A 24718-nucleotide genomic window follows, 5' to 3' on the forward strand; every position below is an offset into this window, starting at 1 on the left:
TGTGAAAATGACTGATTGATTTGTGGTTTTAACCTAATGGGAGAAGAAATGAGAGTAAATGATTCTCATTAATGACAAATGAATGATAAAACAGATTTTCTTTATGAAGGTATGTATAGACTATAATTGATTACCCATTCTCTGTAATTAAATTTTTTTTCCTACTTAACATGATATCTGGACTACTGATATAGTTTACATATGAGAATATGTTGAATCCAATTGTGGTGTCTCAGCAGTTTAACTTGTTAACTTTGTTCAAAATCTCCAAGTTATAGCAGTAGAGATAAACTTTTTGATTTGTCTAAAAACCGTTTTGCTTTTATTTCATTGTAAGGTGGTGTAAATAGATAACATGCTTTTAATAATTCAAGTAACAAGTCTTATGGAATGGAAATGAAAGAAAATGACCTTGCTTCTTACCCATACTTAAAATGAGATTTTAGTTGAGATTTTGTATTTTTGATTACTCATGAATACTTCACATTGAGGAGATTATTATAAATCATTTTTTTTCACAAATATTGTGTTTCAATTTCATTTGGTGATATGTGACATTGGTGATTTATTAAAATGGAAAGTATAGACTATTCTGTTCTTATCTCTGGAATTTTCTAAGGAAATAAAATTTCCCAGCTAGGAGACTCTCCACACTTTCCAACTGCTGACTTTTAAAGAGATTACTCTATCATTTTTGCTAATTTTTAGTTTTGTTGGAATGGGGGAAGATGGGGGAAGGAATGAAAGTGAAGTCATGTGAGACTGCCAAAATAAGTAATTGAATCAGTCAGTTTTCCAATGAAAAGCTCAGGGGAAACAAGTTGATGTCATGCAAAAAAAATGCAGATTTTGAGGAAATTGTTCGTTTTTATCAATATATTTTTAGTGTCATACAGATGGAATTCCAAGTTAAGTTAGGTACTGCTAAGAAAATTTTCTTTTTGATCAAGAAGGTTATATTATATCGTGACTCCTTTGATATGCTGAGACATTTGGTGAAGATTCAGCTAGTCCTTTCAAAGGGCAGACAAGACATTGTTAGTGTGGAATGAAAAAGTAGACCTTCACATGCACTTTGACAGTCAGCAAGCATTTATTAAACATCTATTATATTTGTGGTATTGTGTTAAGAGTTCCAGAGATGAATAATTAATTAATTAAAACTCAGGTATTTAACCTTATTGGTGCTTACCATTTAGGAGGATATCATACCTAAATAAATATCTTATAAAAAATTTTATTATTCAGAGTTGTGTGACTCTGCGTCTCACTGAACATGTGAAACCTGGAGTAGGTTACTTTGTTGGAGCAGGGCTGTGTTGTCAAATGTTTAACAATCACTTCTCCAAAAAAGTATGACCAATCTCCTTTTACATTTAACCTGAATTATTAAAAATTTCCCCATCATTTTCTTGAGTCTGGAAATCAATAAAACAATAAACCACATTTTGATTGGAAACATTCACTACAAATAAACTTTAAATGCTTATAAGGACAATTTAATAATCTTTGACCTGGCTTCAGCATCCCCACAGTTTCTGAACTTTGTTTTCACATATAATAATAATACTCATTATTATCATCATCATCATCATCATGTTCTATAAGATTTGCAAAATGCTTTACACATATCATATTGACTCATTTGATCCTCCCCAAATCTCTGGTGTTATTATTATTACCCCCATTCTATAGATGAGGAAGTGGAGAAAATGGAGGCTGTGAGAGAAGTAAAATGATCTTCAGGGTCAAACAGTTATTAAGTGTGTGAAGAAGGATTTGACTTTTACTGATTCCAAGTACAACTTCTATTCCATCTATTTAGAGTCTCCTTGTATTTAAGGCTATTAAAGTCTATGATTGCACTAAGACTTTTGGTACACCAAAAGTATTATGGACATAAGGAATAATAATTGCCCTTGGTGGAGTAGTGGATAGAATACCAGGACTGAAAGCAGGAAGACTCCTTTACTTGAGTTCAAATCTAACTTTGTGATCCGAGCAAATCATTTAGCCATATTTGCCTCAGTTTCCTCAACTGTAAAATGAGCTAGAGAAGGAAATGGCAAACTCTCTTTAGTTCTTTGCCAAGAAAATATGGCCATGAAGTCAGACAAGACATGAAATGACTGGACAACATCAACATCTGAAGTATTTTTGTAAGGAAAATATTTTGTTAATCTAATAGCACTATCTAAATATGTTATCCATCATTGTCCTCATCAGTATCATTATGGAGATTCTTTTGCAATCTTCATAATTGTTTGACTAAATCTATAGCATAGTTCTAATCATCTCAATGCTACTTTAAAATTTAATGAAAGTTGCAAAAGATCTGGTTTTCTATTTTTAAGCTAGTATTGAATATATCATTCTTAAGGAAACTAGTTATATAAATTTCTATTTTCAGATATTTTTCTTCACTTATGATAAATCTAAATTCTCAATTTTAGCTCTTCATTCTTCAGTATTTGAGCAAAAGCTCTAAATGGGGCAAACAAATAATCTATAACATGAGACAGAAAATCATTTGAGATCAGAATAGTGTTTTTTAAAAATTATTTTTAGGAAGCCAATCATTAGGGTATTTCACTGGATAATTTTCTACCTCTCTAATGATAATCTACTGATTTTCCACATGATATCTATACACACATATTCAGATAACTTATATTAATTTGTGGCAGTTTCCTACACTGATGAAATCATAAGACTAGACAAATAAAGAACAATTTACTCTGATATTGGAATAGAACCTTAAGTTGAAGACATTGGACTCCAGACATTGTGGGATCCTTTTTTTGGGGTTTACAGAGGATCATTGATGACTTGTCAGAGTTGGGATAGAGGGGATTTTTTTCAGGTGTTGCTAGGAAATGATCCCTGAAATTTATAGCTTTGATATACGTTTATAAAAGATAATTTGTTTTAACATCACTTTCAGTTTTTACCATCACATGAAAGGACCTCAGACAAGATAACTGATCTTTATGTGCTTAAGATTTGCATAAACAATACATTAAAATCTCATCATAGGATTTTACAATAAATGACAAAGAGATACTATCACTAGTCTTATTCTTCTTGTGCAAACACAATATAGTCTGCACACTTACACAACTTACACCATGATTTGATATTTAAGAAAGTAGTATTAACTATGAAGTTGTCTTAAGTATGAAATTATTTTTGAAGTTTGTGTCAGGTTCATTGACTGATTTTCTCAGTGGAGAAATTCCTGGAAAATTGACAAATTCTAGGCTCTGTATTAAGTGGGATCCCAAGGATCCCAGAGGACCTGAGATTTTGCAACATTAAAAAACAAACAAACCCATAAACCTATTTTGTTGAATAGGGAAGTTGGAAAGGACACTCTTGGTTACCTTTAAATAACAACAGCTATGTTAGCAACAACAATGACAGCAACAATGCCTCCAGAGCGTTTGGCCAGAATGCTAATCTAGGAGGCCAACTTGTAAATAGTAGAGAGATGAGGGAGATTATTTTAGGCAAAATCAGTGATTTATCTCACTAATTCACAAATACATTCAGTCGACTTCATGCTTCCCAATCCAAATTACAATTTTACTGTAATTACAAGTGACCAGCATGGCATTGCTCATCTAAGGTCTCCTAGTTTTCTAAGCCACTCCCCACATTTATTGGATTTTTCTTTCCTCCTTCCCTTGGGAAGTTCAGAACACATTTTACTTCCCTTGCAATCTCTTCTTCCTCCTAACCCATAGCTCCTCTACACAGGGCCAAATTCTGCCTTTCTTCTGAGGTGACAATTACCTAATCTGATAAATTTAATGTACATAATGGGAGGAAAGTTATAGGAACTCCTAGTTACCTTTGATCCTTTTTTGATACCGTATTCCCATAATAAATATAGTCATCTAGGAACTTTAAATTATTATTTTAATATGAATAAATTATAAACAATAACATTTAATAACAATTATCATTAAATGAATGCTATTATTTTTATTACACCATATTTATATAAGTAAAATAAGAAAATGTATATACTAATATAACAAGGATGATGGAAAATCTTAGAATGGACAAATACATATAGGTATGTTTATGTTTTTGTGTGATTAAGAGTTATATGTTAGGGTATACTGGGGTCTGCTCACTCATCTTATGATCAAGGAATTTGAAAATTCTTTGATCCCCAAACAATATTTCTATTTTCTACTGTAATGATGTCTATATGTAGTATAAATTTATGTTTACAATTTTTTATTAATACCACAAATACATTTGTAAGCTTGCAATGCAAACTATAATGTTAAAGATATGGCTACATATATCTATATCTATATGTATCTATCTATATATATATCATGTAAAATAACAGAATTTTTCAAAAAGTTGTAGCCTGAAGTTATTGTCCCTTTCTCATGCAATGTCTCTCTTTTAAAAATGTTTTACTAACTCTCATATTTTTCTTTCTTTCTTTCTTTCTTTCTTTCTTTCTTTCTTTCTTTCTTTCTTTCTTTCTTTCTTTCCTTCCTTGTTTCCTTCTTTCTTTCTTCCTTCCTTCCTTCCTTCCTTCCTTCCTTCCTTCCTTCCTTCCTTTCTTTCTTTCTTTCTTTCTTTCCTTCCTTCCTTGTTTCCTTCCTTGTTTCCTTCCTTCCTTCCTTCCTTCCTTCCTTCCTTCCTTCCTTCCTTCCTTCCTTCCTTCCTTCCTTCCTTCCTTCCTTCCTTCCTTCCTTCCTTCCTTCCTTCTTTCTTTCTTTCTTTCTTTCTCCTTGTCTTTCTTTCTTTCTTTCTTTCTTTCTTTCTTTTTCTTAATACTTCCTAGCTTCAGCACCTCAATCTGATGAAGGCTCAGATATTGATTCAGAACCAGACTTACCACTAAAGAGGAAACAGCGTCGGAGCCGGACAACCTTTACAGCAGAGCAACTGGAAGAGCTGGAAAGGGCTTTCGAAAGAACCCACTACCCTGACATTTATACCAGAGAAGAACTCGCCCAAAGGGCTAAGCTCACAGAAGCCCGAGTTCAGGTACCAATTGAAGAGGAATGCCACCACAACACTGTGGCTCCATGGTTCTCAGTGTTTTTATTTCTGGTGTTGACTAGGATCCTGGCAATGATTAGGGCAATTTAACCAGGGCTTTGGTCCAGTTACCATAATTTAGAGGGTGCTGATAGCATGTAAACTCTTTCAGCAGCTGTAGAAACAACTGAGCTTAGCATCTAGTTAGCAGCAATTATGTATTTATATTCATTTAGTCATTCATCTAATCTTCCATTTATCTATTTCCTTAGTCATTTCATTTTTCACCTACCACCCTATTCATTCATCTCTCTCTCTCTCTCTCTCTCTCTCTCTCTCTCTCTCTCTCTCTTTCTCTCTCTCTCTCTCTCTCCCCCCCTCCCTCCTTCCCTCCCTCCCTCTCTCATTTTACTGATTGGTTGATGTAGGAAATTCATCAACCAATGAAAAATTCCCCTTATTAATTCACATCACCAACTGCTTTAGTCAATTATTGCCTTAGAGTATAGCCTTTTAGTAGGGTCTGTGAACTTTTAAAAAATATTTTGATAGCTATAGTTTATATAATTGATTTCCTTTGTAAACTTATGTATTTTATTTTGTGCATTTAAAAAGATTCTAAGGTATCCATAGGCTTCACTAGATTATCCTTGATACAAACATGGTTTATTAAATGCTATAGAGTTGATGAGGACAGAGGATGAGTGATGTACCAAAGATAACACTGCTATTATGTATCAGAGATAGAAATTTTCTAATCTTGACATCAGCTCCCTCCCCTATTTACTATGCCGTACTGAGACTCTCGCTTAGTATGAATAATTAATTAATCCTGGCAACTAGCAGATGGTTCGCTTCCTGTCCCCAGAGGCTTTTCCTCAGGTGAGTTCTTTTCTGGCCTCTGTTTCTCTCTTCCCCACTGGATGGCAATCTCCTTAGCAGCTGCTCTGAGATGTACCAATGTCTTTGTCTCCCCTCAGTGGGGTGTTATTCATTTCTAGTCTCAACAACTGAATTTGAGGCATAAAACTGAATTTTGTGTGCTCTTTGCCCTTGGGTCTAAAATCATTAGCTATGACTAAGATGTATTCATTCCACAAAACTTTGTTTATGTTTACTATGTGCAGTGCCCTATGACCTTGTGAGAAATACTAAAAAAAAATGGTAAGCATAGAAAAGAGTTTAGAGATCATCCTTACCTAACCATCACAATTCTTAGATTATGAAACCAAGGTTTAAACAGTTTACTTTAAAGATTATTTAGTTGAAGAGAGACAAGAAAACATTTTAAAAAACATCTAAGCCATTTAGAGAACCATAAAAGAGCTAAAGAAAGTTGCTTGTAAAGTCTTATTTTTAGATTTTTAAAATGTTTTAAATGTAATAATAGGAATGGGATAAAATTGGAACTAGATTTAATCTTTGATTGACATTACTAGGAGAACATTCTTCTATTATGGGTAAGATTTCAAGCTATTCAGTTCATCTGTTGCAAGTAATTTTACCATTTTATTTATTTATTTGTTGTTTTTTTTGTTTTTGTTTTTTGGCAAAACAATGGGGTTAAGTGACTTGCCCAAGGTCACACAACTAAATAAGTATTAGGTGTCTTAACCATATTTAAACTCTGGTCCTCCTGACTCCAGGGCCTGTGCTCTATCCACTAAGCCACTTAGCTGCCCCTATTTTATTTTTTTTTAAAAACTATTCTTTATTTCACTTTTCTTCAGAAAATAATATTTCATTTATTTATTTTTCTAACATGCAACAGTAGTTTTCAATATCAATATTTTTGCAAGGTTTTGAGTTTTACATTTTCCTCTCTCCCTCCTTTCTCCCCTTCCCTCGACATCAATCAAAGTAATACACATTTAACCATGCTAAACATAGATCCACAACAATCATGTTTTGAAAGAAGAATCAAATTAAAATGGAAAAAAATAAAAAATAATACCTAAGACAACTTTCATAAAGTGAAGATAGTAAACTGTGGTCTGCATTTATACTCCATACTTCCTTCACTGAATGTGGATGGTATTTTTCCATCACAAGTCTTTTAGAATTGTCTTTTATTATTGTGCTGCTGAAATGAAAAAATCACAGTTGATCTTCTCCCAATGTTGCTCCCCTAGTGTGCACAATGTTCTTCTAGTTCTGCTTTTTTCACTCAGCATTAGTTCATTCAAGCCTCTCCAGGCTATTCTGAAGTCCCATTCCTTAAGATTTCTTATAGAATAATAGCATTCCATCACATTCTTATACCACATTCCCTAGTGGATAGGAATCCCCTCAATTTCTACATGTGAGTTTTACACTTTTTTTGGTGATCTTTTTGGAATACAGACCTAGCAGTGGTATTGCTGCTCAGTGGGTATGCATAATCTTATTGCCCTTTGGGCATAATTCCAAATTGCTCTCCAGAAAGCCCTGATCAGTTCACTCTTCCACCAACAATGCATTTGTGCCCTAGTTTTCCTACATCCCCTCCAACATTGATCATTTTCCTTTTTAGTCATAATGATCAATCGGATACACGTGAGGTGGTACCTCAGAGTTGTTTTAATGTGAATTTCTCTAAATAAAAATTTAGAGCATTTTTTCATATGACTATAGATAAATTTTAATTTCTTCATCTGAGAATTGCCTTTTCACATCCTTTGACCACTGATCAACTTGGAAATGACTTTTTATTCTTATAAATTTGACTCAGTTCCCCATATATTTTAGAAATTAGTCCTTTATCAGAAACACTAGTTGTAAAAATTGTTGCCCAACTTACTGCCTTTCTTGGTTATAATGGTTTTATTTGTGCAATAGTTTTTCAATTTAAAATAATTGAAAGTATCCATTTTGTATTTTATAATGTTCTCTGTCTCTCTTCTTTGGTTCTTTGGTAAACTGTTTCTCTTTTCATAGATCTGACAGATAAACTTCCTTGTTCTCCTAATTGGCTTATGATATCAAACTTTATGTCAAAATCCTGTACCCATTTCAACCGTATCCAGGTATAGGGTGTGAGATATTGGTCTAGGACTAGTTTCTACCTTACTATCTTCAAGTTTTCCTAGTAGGTTTTATCAAAGGGTGAGTTTTTATCTCAGAAAGTGGAGCTTTGGGGTATATCAAACAACAGATTATCACAGTCATTTACTACTGTTTCTTTTGCATCTAATCTATCCCACTCATCCATCATTCCATTTCTTAGCCAGTACCAAACAGTTTTGATGCCAGATGCTTTATAATATAATTTTTAGATCTGGTCTGGCTAGGCTGCCTTCCTTGGCATTTTTGTCCCATTAATTTACTTGGAGATTCTTGACCTTTTGTTCTTCCATATGAATTTAGTTACTATTTTTTTCCCCTAGCTCAATAAAGTAATTTTTTGGAAGTTTGAGTGGCATGGTACAGAATAAATAATTTAATTTCAGTGGAATGATCATTTTTATTATATTAGCTCAGTCTATTCATGAGTAATTGACATTTGTTCAGTTATTTAGACCTTATTTTATTTGTTTTATTGTTATTTTCATATAGTTTTGGAGTTTGCCTTGGCAGGTAGTCTCCCAAGTATTTTATGTTATCTACCGTTGCTTTGAATAGAATTTCTCTTTCTGCCTCTTGCTGCTATATCTTGTTAGTAATATGTAGAAATGCTGATGATTTATGTACATTTATGTTATGTCCTGCTACTTTGCTGAAGTTGCTAATTGTTTCCAATAGCTTTTTGGATGATTTTCTAGGGTTCTTGAAGCATATTATCACATCATCTGCAAAAGAATGAGAGTTTTGTTTCTTCATTACTTATTCTAATTCTTTCAATTTCTTTTTAACCTTTTTATTTCTTACTGTATCTAAAATGTAGTTGACACTGATTTGTCCATCATTCCTTCAATGGAAATTTTTCTTAGCTGTCACTGTATATTACAATAATAATTGATGCTCGAGATGGGAAATTAAAAATAGTTATTGAATGTCTACTGTGTCCAGGCTACTGGTCAGACACTGAAATGATGCACCTGAGGCCATTTAGGATCCAGAAATAGATTGTGAATGACTTACAGAAGTATAATCAAGCAAAAGCATTGAATTAGACACCCTGAAACTTTAGTTCCAGCTCCAGGTCTGTCACTGTCTTCCTGGGTAACCTTGAAACCCAAGAGACCATCTTGGGGTGTTGGTTTCCTCCTGTGAAAAGTAAGGAGGTTTTCAATTCTATCAATGTATGAGCAAATATTCCATCGCTTTGCTATATATATATATATATATATATAAATTTTATTTCTTCCCATAGTGCTTTCAACACAGGGGAATTAATTTCAAAGATTTTAAATTTAGTAAAAAATATTATTATTAGTGGTAGGGCAAGGTATATGATAGCTTTCTATGTCAATAGTGAACTGCCTCATAGGATAGTAGAGTACAAATTGGCAAAGTACATTTTCTGGAGAACTAATAGTTAATTTTCCTCCTTGGAAAATGCACATTTTCTATAGATACTAAAGTGCTTAAAACAAAAGTAGGGATTGAAGCATTTTCATCATTCTGTTTTTCTGTAGCCTGTCTTGTCTCTATTCTAGGAAAGATGCTCTGATCTTGCAAAGTAAGTCAACTCCCTCTGAATAGCAGAATTCTACTGGGTTTGGATAAATTTAATTCTTTCTTGGTTGTGGGTTCAGAGATCATTCTATTCACCTTGGCTCATCATAGGATCACCATTCAACAGATATTTAATAATAAATTAATATGCTTAATCTATTAGCCTAATTTTTGTCATCATTTTTAATGGTTATTACTAACCTAACATTCATTAAGCCAATATGATCCCATATTTAGAATCAGAAAGACTTGAACTCAGATTCTGCATTTTGCATTCAGTTACTAGGAAACCTTGGGTAAGTCACTTAACCTCATTGGTTATCAGGCAACTCTCTAGACTTATCTATTCCATGGAAGGGTTGTTCTGAATTGGTGAGGGGATGGTAGCCTGGAATTTTCCAAATGAAATCAGAAATCCTTCAAATCATTGTACATAGAAAGTCCTATGAAAGGTGCTCAGAAAACACAGGTGGTTATGATATAGTCCTATGCTGGCACTATATGCACATACATTGCAACTTCATATAACTTACTTTTATTAATTACCAACTACATTGTTTTAGTTCTGGAGAAGGAGGAACAAAGTCTAGATGAGATAAAGAATTTGCCCTCAAGAAGCTTACATTTTAGGAAAGGAATATGATACAAATTGCTATAACACATAGCATTTTCCAAGTAAATTAATTTTTTAAATTAAATATAAAATGCACATTTAAGAAATTGACTTGATATTTTTGAAAACCCATGCTTTTTTGATGAGAAAAATTATTGAATTTTCTGATTAGTCCTAAAAGTGAATCTGAAGAATGAATTCATGGTCTCCCAGGTCAGCAGCATTTTCAAGATTGGACAATGTAATATGGCTACCCATGTTTCCAAACAACCAGAATACAGTATCCCATGTTTCTTAATCATAAAATGATCTAGACTTAAAATGAATGAAAATGGATTGAGATAAGTAGCATCTTCTTAAAAAAAGTAACACATCTCTGATTGTCAACTAAACGATTGTTAAAAATCTCTAAATTTTCTTAACTGAAGAGAGTGAATGAAGCCATTTAAAAGAACTTATAGTATTTTGCTTTTGTTGTTGTTGTTGCTGTTGTTGTGTTTTTGAGGTTTTTGCAAGGCAAATGGGGTTAAGTGACTTGCCCAAGGCCACACAGCTAGGTCATTATTAAATGTCTGAGACTGGATTTGAACCCAAGTACTCCTGACTCCAGGGCCGCTGCTTTATCCACTGTGCCACCTAGCCACCCCCAACTTATAGTATTTTGAAGAAAATATTCATTTTACCTTTACTGAAAATGAAGCATTACAGAATATTTCAAAATCATAAAGTGAGATTGTACAGACTCTTTCTGCTCAATAAATATAAAAAAGCTGATTATTTTTTTATGTAAATAGAAGCAAACCAACATGTTTTCTCCCTTTTTGTTCGTATTTTTCCATATCAGTGACCTACAGTTGGCCAAAAAAGCAGACCCCCCTCATTAACATAACAGCTGTCTTAGTGTGGCTTTAACCCGGTGACTCTTTACATTCCTTACGGCTTCCTTAGTTCCCTGGAGACACATCATGCCTCACACCATGGCTATGATCTACGGCCTAACAAATTCCCAGCAGCATATAGCATATGGATCTTTTGCTCAACCCAGCATGGAAGAAAAGATAGTAGTCAATTGGTGATAAAAGTGCAAGAACAAAAGTAATTTTATTTTCTTTTTGGGTAAAAGAGAAGCTAGAAAGAGAGAAATGAATATGGCTCTAATTATTAATACTGAAGTAGGCATTGGTTTCAGTTTTTGGTGACTGAAAAATGAAGCAGAATCAAAAACAAGAAAAACACCCCCCCATCACAATCCAAATTTCCCTTTTTTTTGGTCAAGCACAATGTCTGAGGAAAGGTGTTTCTAACAATAGTGTAGACACACACCTATAAAAATAAAATGGCATTATATAGGTAAATCATTTCTATGACATAAATGTCAGCTCTTAATCTTCTTTACCATGGTGAAGGGTAGGGTACATGGTAGGAGATGAGAATTAACTAATATTTTTACTTCAGTGCTTTTTTTTTACTTTGTCCTCCCACAGAAAGTTACATTTGCTAAATTCTGAATTTTAGTAAAAAGAAATCTATAAGTATTGTGTCCTCAGGAATTATTTGTTCAATTTATCTGGCATCCTCCTGCAAAGAGAAGTGAATTGGCAAATGACAAAAAAACATTGAGAGGAATATAAACTCTACTCTCCCCCTTGTAATGTATCAAATTATGTAATACTATATCATAGCTTGGTAGGGGGCAATAGAAAGAGAATTCTTTCCCTCTCTGGTGATCAGCTGATGGCCTGAATCATAGGGATTTATAGTTCTTGTTATTTTATCTTGGCTTAAGTTATTGTAGCTGTTACTATGCAAATAATCACAGGTGATAAAAGTTTTAGTGGGAAAGAATGACTCTCAATAGTTTTTATGATGTGCAAAATACTTATTTCTTGCATGCTTTCATGAGAGTGTTTTGTTTCATAAATTGTTTCTTTAAACTAGTTAAATAAAATATGATCATTGAGTTCTTATAGAAATAAAGCTAGAAGCCAAAGAGAGGAGAATGCACAGGATGTAGTGAAAAGTCTATTGGCCTAGTAGATATGTTCTGCCACTAAAAGGCTATGTAACCTTGGGTACAGACTTCATCTGTTGGAGTCAGTTTTCTCAGACTGGATTAGATTCTTTCTCTAAAGTTTCTTTTACTTCTAACATTTGATATTTCCAGGAACACTTCATTGGTTGCTCAAGGTCACACATCAGGTCTGGAACTCAGACTAGTTTAGATTAAATACTTGAATTTGAATTTAGGGTTGGAACAAGGAATGTGGTCTTCTCTGATTGCTTATATAGTCTACAGGGGCAGCTGGAGGCACAGTAGATAGAGGGATGGACTTGAAATTAGGAAATCCCAAATTGAAATCCAGGCTCTGACATTAGTAACTGTGTGACCCTGTGCAAATGACCTCAGTTTCATCACCTCCAAATGAGAACAATATGAGCATTTACCTTTTAGGTTTTGTGAGGATAAATAAAATGAGGTATTCATTGTGAAAGGTACAGCAAGTTGTACATAATAAAGTTGCAGTTTCATGTGCAATCATCTTTGCTCATTATATTATCTTATAGATAGCTTTTATTTTATTCCATAAATTTGAAATTAAATTAAAAAAATAAAGTACATAAATCTTTATATAGATGCCAGGAATTGTTATTTCCCCCTCTGTTTATCCTTTTGACTATATGCATAAGGTCAGGGTGAACTAGATATCATTGCTATCATCACCTTATTTCTTCTCCATACTTTCTACACGATGGTCATGAATAAATAGGGATAGTGGCAGGAGGGATGTTTGGAGACCAGAGCAGATGGGCAAAGGAAGTGACTTGGCTTGAAAGTTATTACATTAGCATAAGCAGCCTTTCCTGGTTTGTGGGAAATTGGCCAGCATGCTAGAAGACATGATGTCATTCACACCTTGATGTTATCTGCTTAATGTTTAATAATGAAGGACAGTGATTTGTTAGTTTATTTAAACTTAAGACAACAGGTGAGAATAAAGGTCAACATGGGAAGCCAATGATGAATCTTGTCTGTCTCTGTTGGAAATGCAAGAAGCATGCTATTCTAATATAACTTCTGGAATGTTAAAACCAGGGAAGATCTCTTCTGAGTCCTTTATTTTTCCAGAAGAAGGAGCTATAGCCTAGTTGGGTAAAAATAAGACTGTTATTTAGCCAAGGGAGAATGATATAGTAGAAGGTGCACCAAACTTAGAGTTCAGTGGGTTCAAATCCAGCTTTGTGACTTATTAGCTGGGTAACTTCAAACCTCTAGCTTTTCTTTTGGTTTTGATTCCAAAACTATATATGAGAAAGTATTAATGAGGATATTTGGCACAGAAGTTCTTAAGCTGGAATCCATGTCATTATTATTTTAATATTTTGATAACTTTATTTCGATACAATTTCCTTTGTAATTCCACATATACTTTTTATGTAACATTATGCTGAAAAAGGGGCCCACAGACTTCATTAGATTTCACAAGGTGTCCGGGGCATGCTCACATGTGCACCCCCCCCCAGAAAATTAAGAACTTCTAGAAGAAGACATGCTTCAAAAGGAGTTGTAAGTTTTTTGAAGGCAGCTCAGAATCCAGTGGAGGCAGAAATGTGGAGGAAATATATTTTGGGTTTGAGGGGACATTATGAACAAATCCTTGGAGAAGGGAAATGCAGCGCTGAGTTTATGAAGTCATAAGTTACTATAGTTAGACTACAGTGTATGAATATGGATAAAATTAAATAAGTCTGGAAAAGTAGCCCATAACTAGAACAATGTTTAATGAAGGCTTAAAAAATTATATGTTCTTCTAGATGTAATTTTTCTAAGGATCCCTCTCACATTTCAGAGTTTTGTGTAAGGCCTTTGTAGTAAATAAGACAATTGGATTTCTTGCTAATATTTATTCTCTTTTTTCCTGACTCTTAATAGTCATAAAATTATTTAAAAAGAGGCATCATAAGTATTTTGCCCTCCTCATTTTAAACTTGATTCCTTCTATGTACTTTATCCTCACTAAAAGTAATATAATGTCCCATAGTTTCAATAGAAAGCAACACTGTTCCTTGTTTTCTGTTCTTTTGAAATTTTTATGTATATCCCGGAACTGTGCATGTAAAGGCCATAGAAATTTACAGGCAGATCAATAAGACCTGAAATCTGGTGGCAAAGCATAGTGAATGACTGGGGTAACCTTTGAAAGCATTGGCATCTGACGTTTAACAGCAATCTAGAGCCTTGTACATATGGCATATGGGCCCTGTTTACTTGGTAATGTTATTAGATGTCAAGACTTTAATATTTTATTTATTTATTTCATTATGGATTCCATACACACACATATACAATATGTGTATATGTGAACATATGTACTATGTATATATTCATATGTACTATAAATGTATATGATATATGAAATATTTATACTTATATACAATTATATATGAATGTGTAGACATATATAAATGCACATACTATTTATAAATGCATATAATATATGAATCTTTTTATATAGATATATATACATCTAAATCAAAGTTTCTATTTATCTATGTGGAGGTTGGTGGAAATCTGTTGATGGAGGGAGGATTTAGGTTGCTGTTGTCCCTACTCCTGCTTAGTTACTCTAGACTTTTTGGGAATCCCTGAAGTCTTTTCAATGACTCCTGAAAAGTGGTTCTCTTTATTCTCTCTACCGCCCATCCTAACCCTACCCCCTCCTATCAAGCCCCAAAGAAAACAGAAGGTTGAGTGCTCTTGTTCTTCTTCTCCTTGTCAGTAAGGGTTCTTTAATCTGTTTTAGCATGAAAAATTCATTAAGAATGTACTATTATTTCATCAGTGAAATCCTCAAATTTTAAATTAAATCCATAGGTCTGGTTTAGCAACCGCCGGGCAAGATGGAGGAAGCAAGCTGGGGCCAATCAACTGATGGCTTTCAACCATCTAATTCCGGGGGGATTCCCTCCTACTGCCATGCCAACTCTCCCAACATACCAGCTGTCGGAGACCTCCTATCAGCCTACATCTATCCCACAAGGTATGTTGGAAAGGAGTAAAGGAGACTAAAATAGAAGTACTTTGTTCAGATATTATATGGATGTATCTGTTTAGGTATATAAACACACATGATATACATGATAGATATGTATGCATAAACACATACAAGAACAGCATATGTTGTTGAGTCATTTGAATTGTTTTTGACTCTTCATGTTCATGACCCCATGTGGGGTTCTTTTGGCAAAAATATTTGAATGATTTTCCATTTCCTTCTCAAACTCTTTCTACCATATCATCTATATTCATCCTCCTATTTAGGATCTGGAAGAGTAATGGAATTTATGCCATATTTTATCATATTTTTGTTGTCTAATTATGTTTTAAGGACGTTGTACACAGGAGTGCCCCACACAAGTGATATGTAGAGATACCATATTTAGTAGTAATATCAGCAGCATTCTGATTGGATGTTCACAATTATATCAATTTACATGGAGAATCATCTGAACTTAGTAATCTGCAGGTGCCCACTCTAACATTTCTAGACAGTGGTATCCAATTAATCATTGCTCTTCAGTGGGGCTGTTAAATATCACAGGACAGTCATGCAAACCAGTTCACGGATAAGGGATCAATAACCGTCCCATTCACAGACAGATTTAATTAGCTACCTTACCACATAAATTACAAAGGAAAAGAAGACAGAAAGAAAAAAAAATTATATTTAAAAATTTTTTTACCTGTCTTCTGCTAATTCATAGTCATATTTCCATTGGTTATAGAATTATAACCTGAAAAAAAAAAGGAGATATTGCGAATTTGGACTCTGAAACCCTAGAGCCAACTATAATTGCCCCATCTATCCATGCTTTACATTAGGGTTTAATACTTTTACATTATTTGGTTCCTCTGGGAAGATGGACTCTGTTTTGTCCAGCTGATGGCAAGTATTTTTTTTTTAATTTTTAAAACAAAGTTTAAACTGAATGGAGAGCTTTCATCACCGAGTTAGGTGTTGCTAGAGGTCAGGGGATTCTCCAAGAAGACAAAATGAAGTTCTCCTGTCTGCCTCCTAGGTATCACTGAATTTTTTGCTTCCTGTCTTCTATCCAGTGACCCTATTTCCCCCTCTTGATCTTCTCTCTCCCCATTCCACTCCATCATTAGATTGTAGGAGTTCCATTGATGACTTGGGTTAGATATTTGAAGAGAACAGTACATGGCAGAAATATCAGAGTTCTGATTCTGGCAATTATTGTTTTGTGATTCTGGGCAGGTCTCTTGACTTTTCTCAGTTTTAGTTTTCTTATCTATAAAATAGGAATACTTGCACCAACTACCTCACAGGATTTTAAGGAAAGTGCTTTGTAAGCCCTTCTTTGCTAAATAATAAATAAATAAGCAAAAACAGCTGACGAAAACACTTGGAGGTTTGCAAGGAATTTTACAAATATCAACTCATTTTATTCTCATAATAACCTCAGGAGATATTATTATTGTTATTATTACTATCCTTTTTACAGCCAAGGAAACTGAAACATTTAATAGTCAAATGCCTAGAGATATACAATAAGTGCACTACTCTCTTCACTGTGCCTCCAGTTACCTAAATATGAATAGTAGCTAATTGCTAACAGCCCAATCTGATTCTAGTTTCAGATCTCTGTAAAGACTCATTTGAGTTTTAATAATCTGAGTGATGACTGTCTAGAAATGAATTTTTCATTTACAACATTGTTGTTATGGGAATGACCTCTTCTTGAGACAATTACATTACTGAAAGTAATTTTTTTGAGAGGAAAATAAGGGGAGCAATGATAAACAGAGGTGAGGTATGTTTGTATTTTAGTATGTTTTGATAATATACTGTGGTATAATGCTTTTCTTCAATAGCTTCTTAGAAACTGATGAACTGTCATGAATGGGAATGAGATCTGTCTGTTGGCATTATGTTTACAACTAAACTTGCAATCATAAAGGAATAACAGTAGTTATTATTTTTTTGCAAGGCAATGGGGTTAAGTGGCTTGCCCAAGGCCACATGGCTAGGTCATTATTAAGTGTCTGAGGTCGGATTTGAACCCAGGTACTCCCGAATCCAAGGCCGGTGCTCTATTCACTGTGCCACCTAGCCGCCCCTGCACTACCTAGCTGCCCGTGCCACTTAGCCGCCCCCTACTAGTTAATTTTTGATAAAACTATTATTTGCTAACTTATTGATTGGTTGATTAGGGAATGTCAGCTCTAAACAGAATTCTTTTGAAACTTCAAATGTCATTATGAGGGTAAGCAAGACTTTGTTGTAGGTATTTTAAATCATCCTTTGGTTAATATTGAGGTAATCCCTTCAGAAATATTGATCAAGAATTTAAGATTTTCTGTTCTTATGTTAGTTGGTAATTCAAGTAGGAAATAATATCAATATCCGGAATGTTCAGTGTTTGTATTTTTATGTGTTTACTATGCGTGGCCCATCCAGTTGATAATCTGAGCAGGAAATGATATCAATATATGCAATGTTCAGCATTTAATATAAAGAAGAGTATGCTTATGTAGGAAAAATAAGCTTTGATAATTCCAGAGTGTAGTTTATCTATGGGTAAATTTTAAGTATAAATTATGAATCCAGACACCTCTATATATTTGACATAGGTAACATATGAACCAGTTGATAATTCATGTTTTGGCACACTGGGGGACAATATAATGCAATTCTCCAGTAGTTTCTTAGAAACTGATGAACTTTCATGAATGTGAATGAGATCTGTCTATTGCCATTGCATTTTTATCTAAGCTTGCAATCATAAAGGAATGACATTTACTAGGTAATTTTTGGGAAAAGTCAATATTTGCTAGCTTATTGATTGATTAAAGAATGTTGGCTGTAAATTATTTTGAAACTTCTAATATCATTACCAGATTAAACAATGTTTTGTTGTAGATTTTGTTAAATTATCCTTTGACTAGAATCAAAGTGATCCTTAAGAGATATTGACCAAGAATTTGAAATAAACTGTTCTTTTATTGACCTATCCAGTTGATCATTTGAGCAGGAAATAATAATAATATCAATATATGGACTATTCAGAGTGTGTCTATGTAGAGAAGCTTTGATACTACACCAGATTGGTGTTGCTTATATGTGGATAAATTTCCAAGTAGAAAATTATGGACCCAGATACCTCTATATATTAGACATTGGCAAGCTATGAACTAGTTGATAATTCAAGTCTCAACAGACTGGGGGGACCATTGGCGAATGATGAAGTGGTTATGCCGGAGCACAAAAGATAAGAATATCTGCTTAAAAGTGTCCCTCTTGATTTCAGCTGTGTCTGACCCCAGCAGCACAGTCCACAGACCTCAGCCTCTTCCTCCGAGCACCGTTCACCAAAGTACGCTCCCATCCAACGCAGAGAGCAGCTCTGCCTATTGCCTGCCCAGCACCAGACATGGATTTTCCAGCTATACAGACAGCTTTGTGCCTCCATCCGGACCCTCCAACCCCATGAACCCCGCCATTGGCAATGGCCTTTCACCTCAGGTCAGTCCCGTGTTTCCAGACAGAGGATTTGCTGTATACCAGAACCAAATCGTCTATTCCCCGAGGCACCAGTATAATGAATTGCCAAATTTAAACCATAATGTATTCTTTATACAAGCCACATGATTTTAGTTTGCTAGTTTCCTTTTTTCCACCCCCTACTGGCTGCATCAAAAGTTGTAGCTTAGTTTTAATTTCAAGTGATTTTTAATGTAATCATCCAGACTTGGTGTTTACATTTAGCTGTCAAGGCGTTTGTAATGTTCAACCTTCTCCACCCCCTAGTCCTGTTCCTTGGTTAGGAAACTTCACAAACATTGGCATCTTCTCTGCAATTTGGTCAGCTGATAGGATTTCCAGAAAAAAAGGGCCCTTTAAGAAAATACCAGAACTTTGACAAAACAACTCAAGAAGAAACAACCAAGTCATGTGGACGGAGCCCCAGGTGATGCCCACTGTACTCTGGAATAAATGAGTTAGAAATGCCCAAATGAGGAGAAAGGCCCCTCTTTGGAAATAGACAGATATCTGAATGTCATAATTGTTTTTCTAATTTGCATTGGACTATGAGCTTTCCTTGGGAAATCGTGTTAATAAATTGCCTTGATAATGGCATGTCAGAAGGTTGGTTAAATTTCCTACATGTGGCATCTGTCTGAAGTTGACATTATTAGCAGTTGTTGAAATACACAGCCTTGATTTTATTAGCTTGAGCTTAGCCCAGGTGTGGGCCAGAGCTGGCCATGGAATTCGAAGAAATGTCACCGATGGGGTTGCAATCTATAATTACAATCAGGAATCTCTTCGGGGCTGAGAAGGGAGAGTTTTAACAGCTTTATCTTTTCTCCACCTTTTTTTCCTCTCAGTGGTGAGAAAAACAGAGAGAGGCCCAGAATGACACAAATGAAAAGTGAAAAGACAATTATACTCAATTACACACTAATCACCGACTATCACCACTGTCTGAGCAGGGAGAGGGCATTCTAATAGGCAGAAAATGAGATTTTAATGGCACAAAGGGTGGCCAAAATAACGACTCATATATCTTTGCCTCCTTCCTTCCCTCCGACTTGTGGTTTGCATCTCGGGAGTGAAGTTCCTGGTCTCTGCACAACGGTGATAACTCTGAGCAGCTGAAAAGTTCAAAGACGTTGGGGTTGAAAAGAATGAATAGCAAAGGCAATGAAATAAACATTTCTGCCTAAAGGCAAAAAGTTCATAAGCTCTTTTTTGTAACAGTCAGTGTAATTAAGTTTCATAGATTCCTATAGCACATAGTGGGATTAAAAAAGAGGGAGAGAGGGAAGGAGAAGAAGAGAGGGAGGGAGGGAGGGAGGGACAGAGCTGAAAAAGAACAACATGAAAACCAATGAAAGGCCTTCCAATGAGACTTTAATAAGTTGAGTTTTGAAGCCCTGGCATTTTTAAATGCAACTCCTCACAGAAACCACAGCAGTCCATTGAAAGATTCATCTTCCAGTGCCCAGATTCCAAGGGTGGGGTGGGGAGGTGCTTCTAGAAATCTCTTGGGCTCCCTGAGTTAATCCATCAGAAACAGTTATCAGAGTCAATTTCAGCACCAGCCATTCTGGACCATAGAAAAGCTTTTTATTTAAATATATCCACTCACCTACCCATCCACCCACCCACCCAGCCACTCACCCACTCACTGACTCACATTCTTTAAGCAGAATGCTGAAACAAGCTGGGACTCATACCATAACCTTAGATTAGTGATCACACACACATACACACACACACACACACACACACACACACACACACACACACACACACACATACACACACATAATTTAGCTGAATATTGCAATGAAAATAAACTCCAACCTAAGACTCATTCCTTGAATTTTAGAATGCCCAAACTGGACATATTGGCATTGATAGGAATAATGTCACTGTTGTGTCAAAAAACCCCCCAACAATTTCCTCCTACTTAGGAGAAAAAAAAATAATTTCTTTTTCAGGAAATGCAAAACTCCATTGTCCAATTTAGCCTCACCTTGTTAGTCACTGAATTTGAAAGCTGGAAGGGATCTATCTTCCTCCATATTTTATAGGTGTGCAAACTGAGTATCAGAGAGGCAGAGAGACTTGTCCAGAAACACTAAGCAAGTTGATGGTTTAGGTCAAGAAATGGGGCTCCTGATTCCTAGTATACTACTCTTTCAGTCATTCTAAAATGCCCCATTTCATGACTACTCATGACAGTATAACTGGGATATTTTGTACTCCTATCATACAATTCCTCCTCAGATTACTGCCATTAATAAACAGTTTTTCCATTAGTTTTTGTAGCAGCTTAAATGAATTAAGAGAGCAGATTTTAGGTAGCCTATTCTTATTTCCTCATGTAAATTTGGAGAAATTAAGGCAAAAAGCAATTGAATCAAACCACAGTTCACCTAAGTTAGAGAATTTAGAAGTCTCTATAACTTGTAACTCTGTTCAACTTTAACAATTGGAATGGGTCACAGTATTAGAAATAACTTTGTTTTTAGGGCAAAGGGACCTACTTCTGGCACACTGGCATCAATGAGAGGCCAAAAACAGGAGGAAGTCTGTTCATTACTCATGATACAACTATAGTCATTAACTAAAAAGGACAGAAGAAAGAAGCTCTACATTGAAGAAAGGGTGATGACACCTTAACCACCATGGTGGGAGAATAGTTTCATTCATTCTCCCATATAGAGAGAAAGGAATACATTTCTTAGGAGAAAATAGGATGGGTGGTACCAAGCCTTATTTTCAATTTCATCTCATAGTGTCTATTTTTCCTAGATCTGGGTTTAGACAGATTCACATTGTAGTTTTGCCAAGTACTGTTCTCATTAATTTTATAGACCCCAAACTGAATTATAACTGGGATTTTTTTGAGTTGGTATAATACATTCATTTGAAATCTATTTGGTTAGATCTGTTTAATGGGTGAGATATTTTTATGCATTTTCTTTAATGTCTTTTTTCTAGAATCAGAGAATTTGAAATATTGATGGTATTCTAAACTTTGAAACCATAAGTCATAATGTTGCTGAAAATAAGAATTAAGTGAAATGGCCCTGAAACCCAAATAGTACTACTTTATCTCTTGAAAAGAAATTAATAGATTACATAAGAATGAGAGGATTTTTTAAAAATCTTGTATATATGCATCAAGTTACAGAAAGGGGTATTTGTTTTAGTTTTATTTTGTAACATCTCATTTCTAAGACTTTAAAAAAAGGATTTAAAAGCTAGAAATGAATGAATATAAGTAAAATATGTTGTAATTTTATTCACATTCTCCAAAAACTAGTTAAAAGTGATTGGCTAATTCATCCTCAGACTTTCTGTCAAATGTATTTGGGGATAATACTTGTTTTCATTTAGGAAAACAGACATAAAAAGACTTGAACTGAAATTAATTGAAAAACTAAAAATTAACATTATAGTTTCATTTTAAGTTATTAGAATCTTCCTAAGAATATGAAATCATGCCTATCACTTTCTCCATCCATAAATATGAGCCCATCCACTAATTGTCAGGCATTTGTATTTTTCCCATTTTTCTCTCTCATATTTAGGGGATATTTTCATAAAAAAAAATTTCAGTGCTCAATATATCAATAAAGGTGGGATAGCTGTTTGCTGTGGGAGGGAGATCAGATTAAACCCATTTGAAGTTTCTTCCATCTCTAAAGTTCTATGATTTCTTGGACTGCAGAGATCTCATAGAAGAGTGTGTGGCTTGAAATGGGTAACTTAGCACCATTGTTCTAAGATTAAAGTTGTTTTAAGACTAAAAAAACTTAATATTTTGACCTCCATTGATAGTGAGGGGCTTTTCTAGCCTGCCGTTCTCTTGGTTTAGGTAAGAATGCTATGGGTGGGGAGGCTAAGAAATGTACTCCCTTCATATCGAGATGGAGCACATTGCTTGCTAGCACCTTCCAGCATGTGGGGAGGAAAGAAATGCTAACTTAAAACCTGGAGTGTGAGGAAATGCAACCATATATCCTAGACATAGGACCGATGAACATTTCAGTCCATGCTCTTCAGATGAGTTTTTCACTGCAACAAATGAAGAGTTTTGGTTAAAAAAAACAAATCCTCAAACAAAATCCCTAGTCAATCAAACTAACAAGCTTCTTTCAGATCAGGCCTAAAAAAAGTTATGCAAATTTACCCAAATCTTTGGTGGTAATCTCTAATGATGTCTTCAGTGAAATAGTATCAGAGATTTATAAGGTTTCTAGGAAGCTCTTCATTGTGTTGTTGGAAAGTATATAGGACTGAGCAAACTTGGCTGCATTTTGGGTTCATCAAGTATTGCAAATGATTCTTCAAATGTTTTGGGTTTGGTAAAACCTAAAACACATTTTGCCAAGCACTTTTCCTCCTTAATTTTTCAAACTATGTGTGTTTTAAGGAAAATTTGAACCATATGGTTTTGATTCATTTACTCTTATATCATTGAAATTTTTTTTTCTACAGAGCCATTTGATATCCAAGAAGTTTTCTGAGACTTTGCTATATTCATTTTATTTAGACCCCCTTTTTCCCTGAAAAGAGGAAGTTCTATTTGCAGATTCAGAGCCCACAAATTTTGAGGACCCTCTCCATTTAGCCATTTTTTTATACATTTGGTCTAAATCTGAGTTATTATGAACATGTTTTCTGTTTAGCTTTGAGCAGATGGGCAGGTTTTGGTTTCTGGTTTAGGACCCAAACCAATAACAAAATAATTAAATGGGTTTAAGTTATCAAAAGGGTTTTATTTTTTGAAAAAGCTTAAATTTTATTAATGAGTTCCCTCATGGGTAATATTTATAGTTGAAGATTTCCTGTTTTGGTCAGATCTTAAAAAAAGACTACTCTCTCTTATTTCATGGAAAGGATGATATAGTAGAAAGAGAAATGTCTTTGGAGTCAGAAGATTCAGGTTAGAATCCCATCTCTGATGCTTACAAGCTTTGTGTCCTTGGGCAAGTCATGCAGTTTCCTGGGCCTCAGTTTCCAAATCAGTAAAATGAAGGGACAGGGCCAGATGACCTCTGAGATCCCTCTCAGCTCCAGATCTGTGATCCTATGAAAAAATGCTCTTATAGTGTTTTGTGCTAGGTTTGAAAAAGATTGCCACTCTCTTTAATTCAACAATAGCAGCAAAGAGCAGATCTGCAGATCTCATCAGATTGATTGACTATTCATCTGTTAAGTCTGGTTTATTCATCAGAACCTTGGAGGATAAGAAATCCTCTTTAGACTAGATGGAGAAAAACTGATCTTTGGATGAGAAAGATAATGATTTATGGTTTAAAGGACACTAGTATTCAAGTATTGTCCTCCATATCCATTTCACAAAAAGAAAGCCTTCAACTCAGCCAATGAACTGGCCGCCTTTAAAGTATAATGTTAAAAATTGAGATTATTACTGTGTAATGTATGTAAATTGCATATTTGGTGTCAGCCACGCTTATTATGAAGCTTCTTGGTTTCATGCATATATTTATTAGACTATCGTGGTTCCATTTCAAATTAGATTTCAATTGCTCAATGCAGTTCCTTTTGACAAACATTTGTTAATCCTGAAACTTATTAGGCAGCAGCATTTAAGCGTTAATATGTGTACACAAAATTCAAGACTGCTTTTGATTTGGCTTGTCATTTTCAGACAACAGCATTAACAATTATCTCAGATTCTTCAGATGCAGGGCAAGACAATGACTCTTTGTCAAAACATGCTTCTTTCAATTGAAGGTGTATGTGTTTACTACAGATCAGATTGTTATATGAATGGGATATAGTGATTAAGAATGGTTTGCTGAGTTCTTTCCCTTCTCCCACTTCCCCCCCTCCCCTTCCCCTAGTCAGCCTGTGTTTGACGTAGGAAGAAAATCTTTTTTTTACTGTGGCATGGGAATCCCTTGACCTTTTCTTGTACTGGTGATAG

At 34.7% G+C, this 24718-nt stretch overlaps 1 protein-coding gene across 3 annotated transcripts in view; it reads left to right on the plus strand.

The window, feature by feature from the left end:
• PAX3 (paired box 3) overlaps positions 1–24718 on the plus strand; it is a 113136-nt gene that overhangs the window by 69133 nt on the left and 19285 nt on the right. For 2 of the 3 annotated variants that reach the window (XM_074192548.1, XM_074192549.1), the window contains exons 5-7: positions 4814–5019; positions 15096–15261; positions 18554–18768. In XM_074192548.1, the coding sequence (XP_074048649.1) occupies positions 4814–5019; positions 15096–15261; positions 18554–18768 (587 nt within the window). The remainder of the gene's footprint in view (positions 1–4813; positions 5020–15095; positions 15262–18553; positions 18769–24718) is intronic. The other variant, XM_074192550.1, reaches the window with a different exon arrangement.

This window comes from Macrotis lagotis, chromosome 6 (genome assembly GCF_037893015.1).
Source record: "Macrotis lagotis isolate mMagLag1 chromosome 6, bilby.v1.9.chrom.fasta, whole genome shotgun sequence".
Taxonomy (NCBI): Eukaryota; Metazoa; Chordata; class Mammalia; order Peramelemorphia; family Peramelidae; genus Macrotis; species Macrotis lagotis.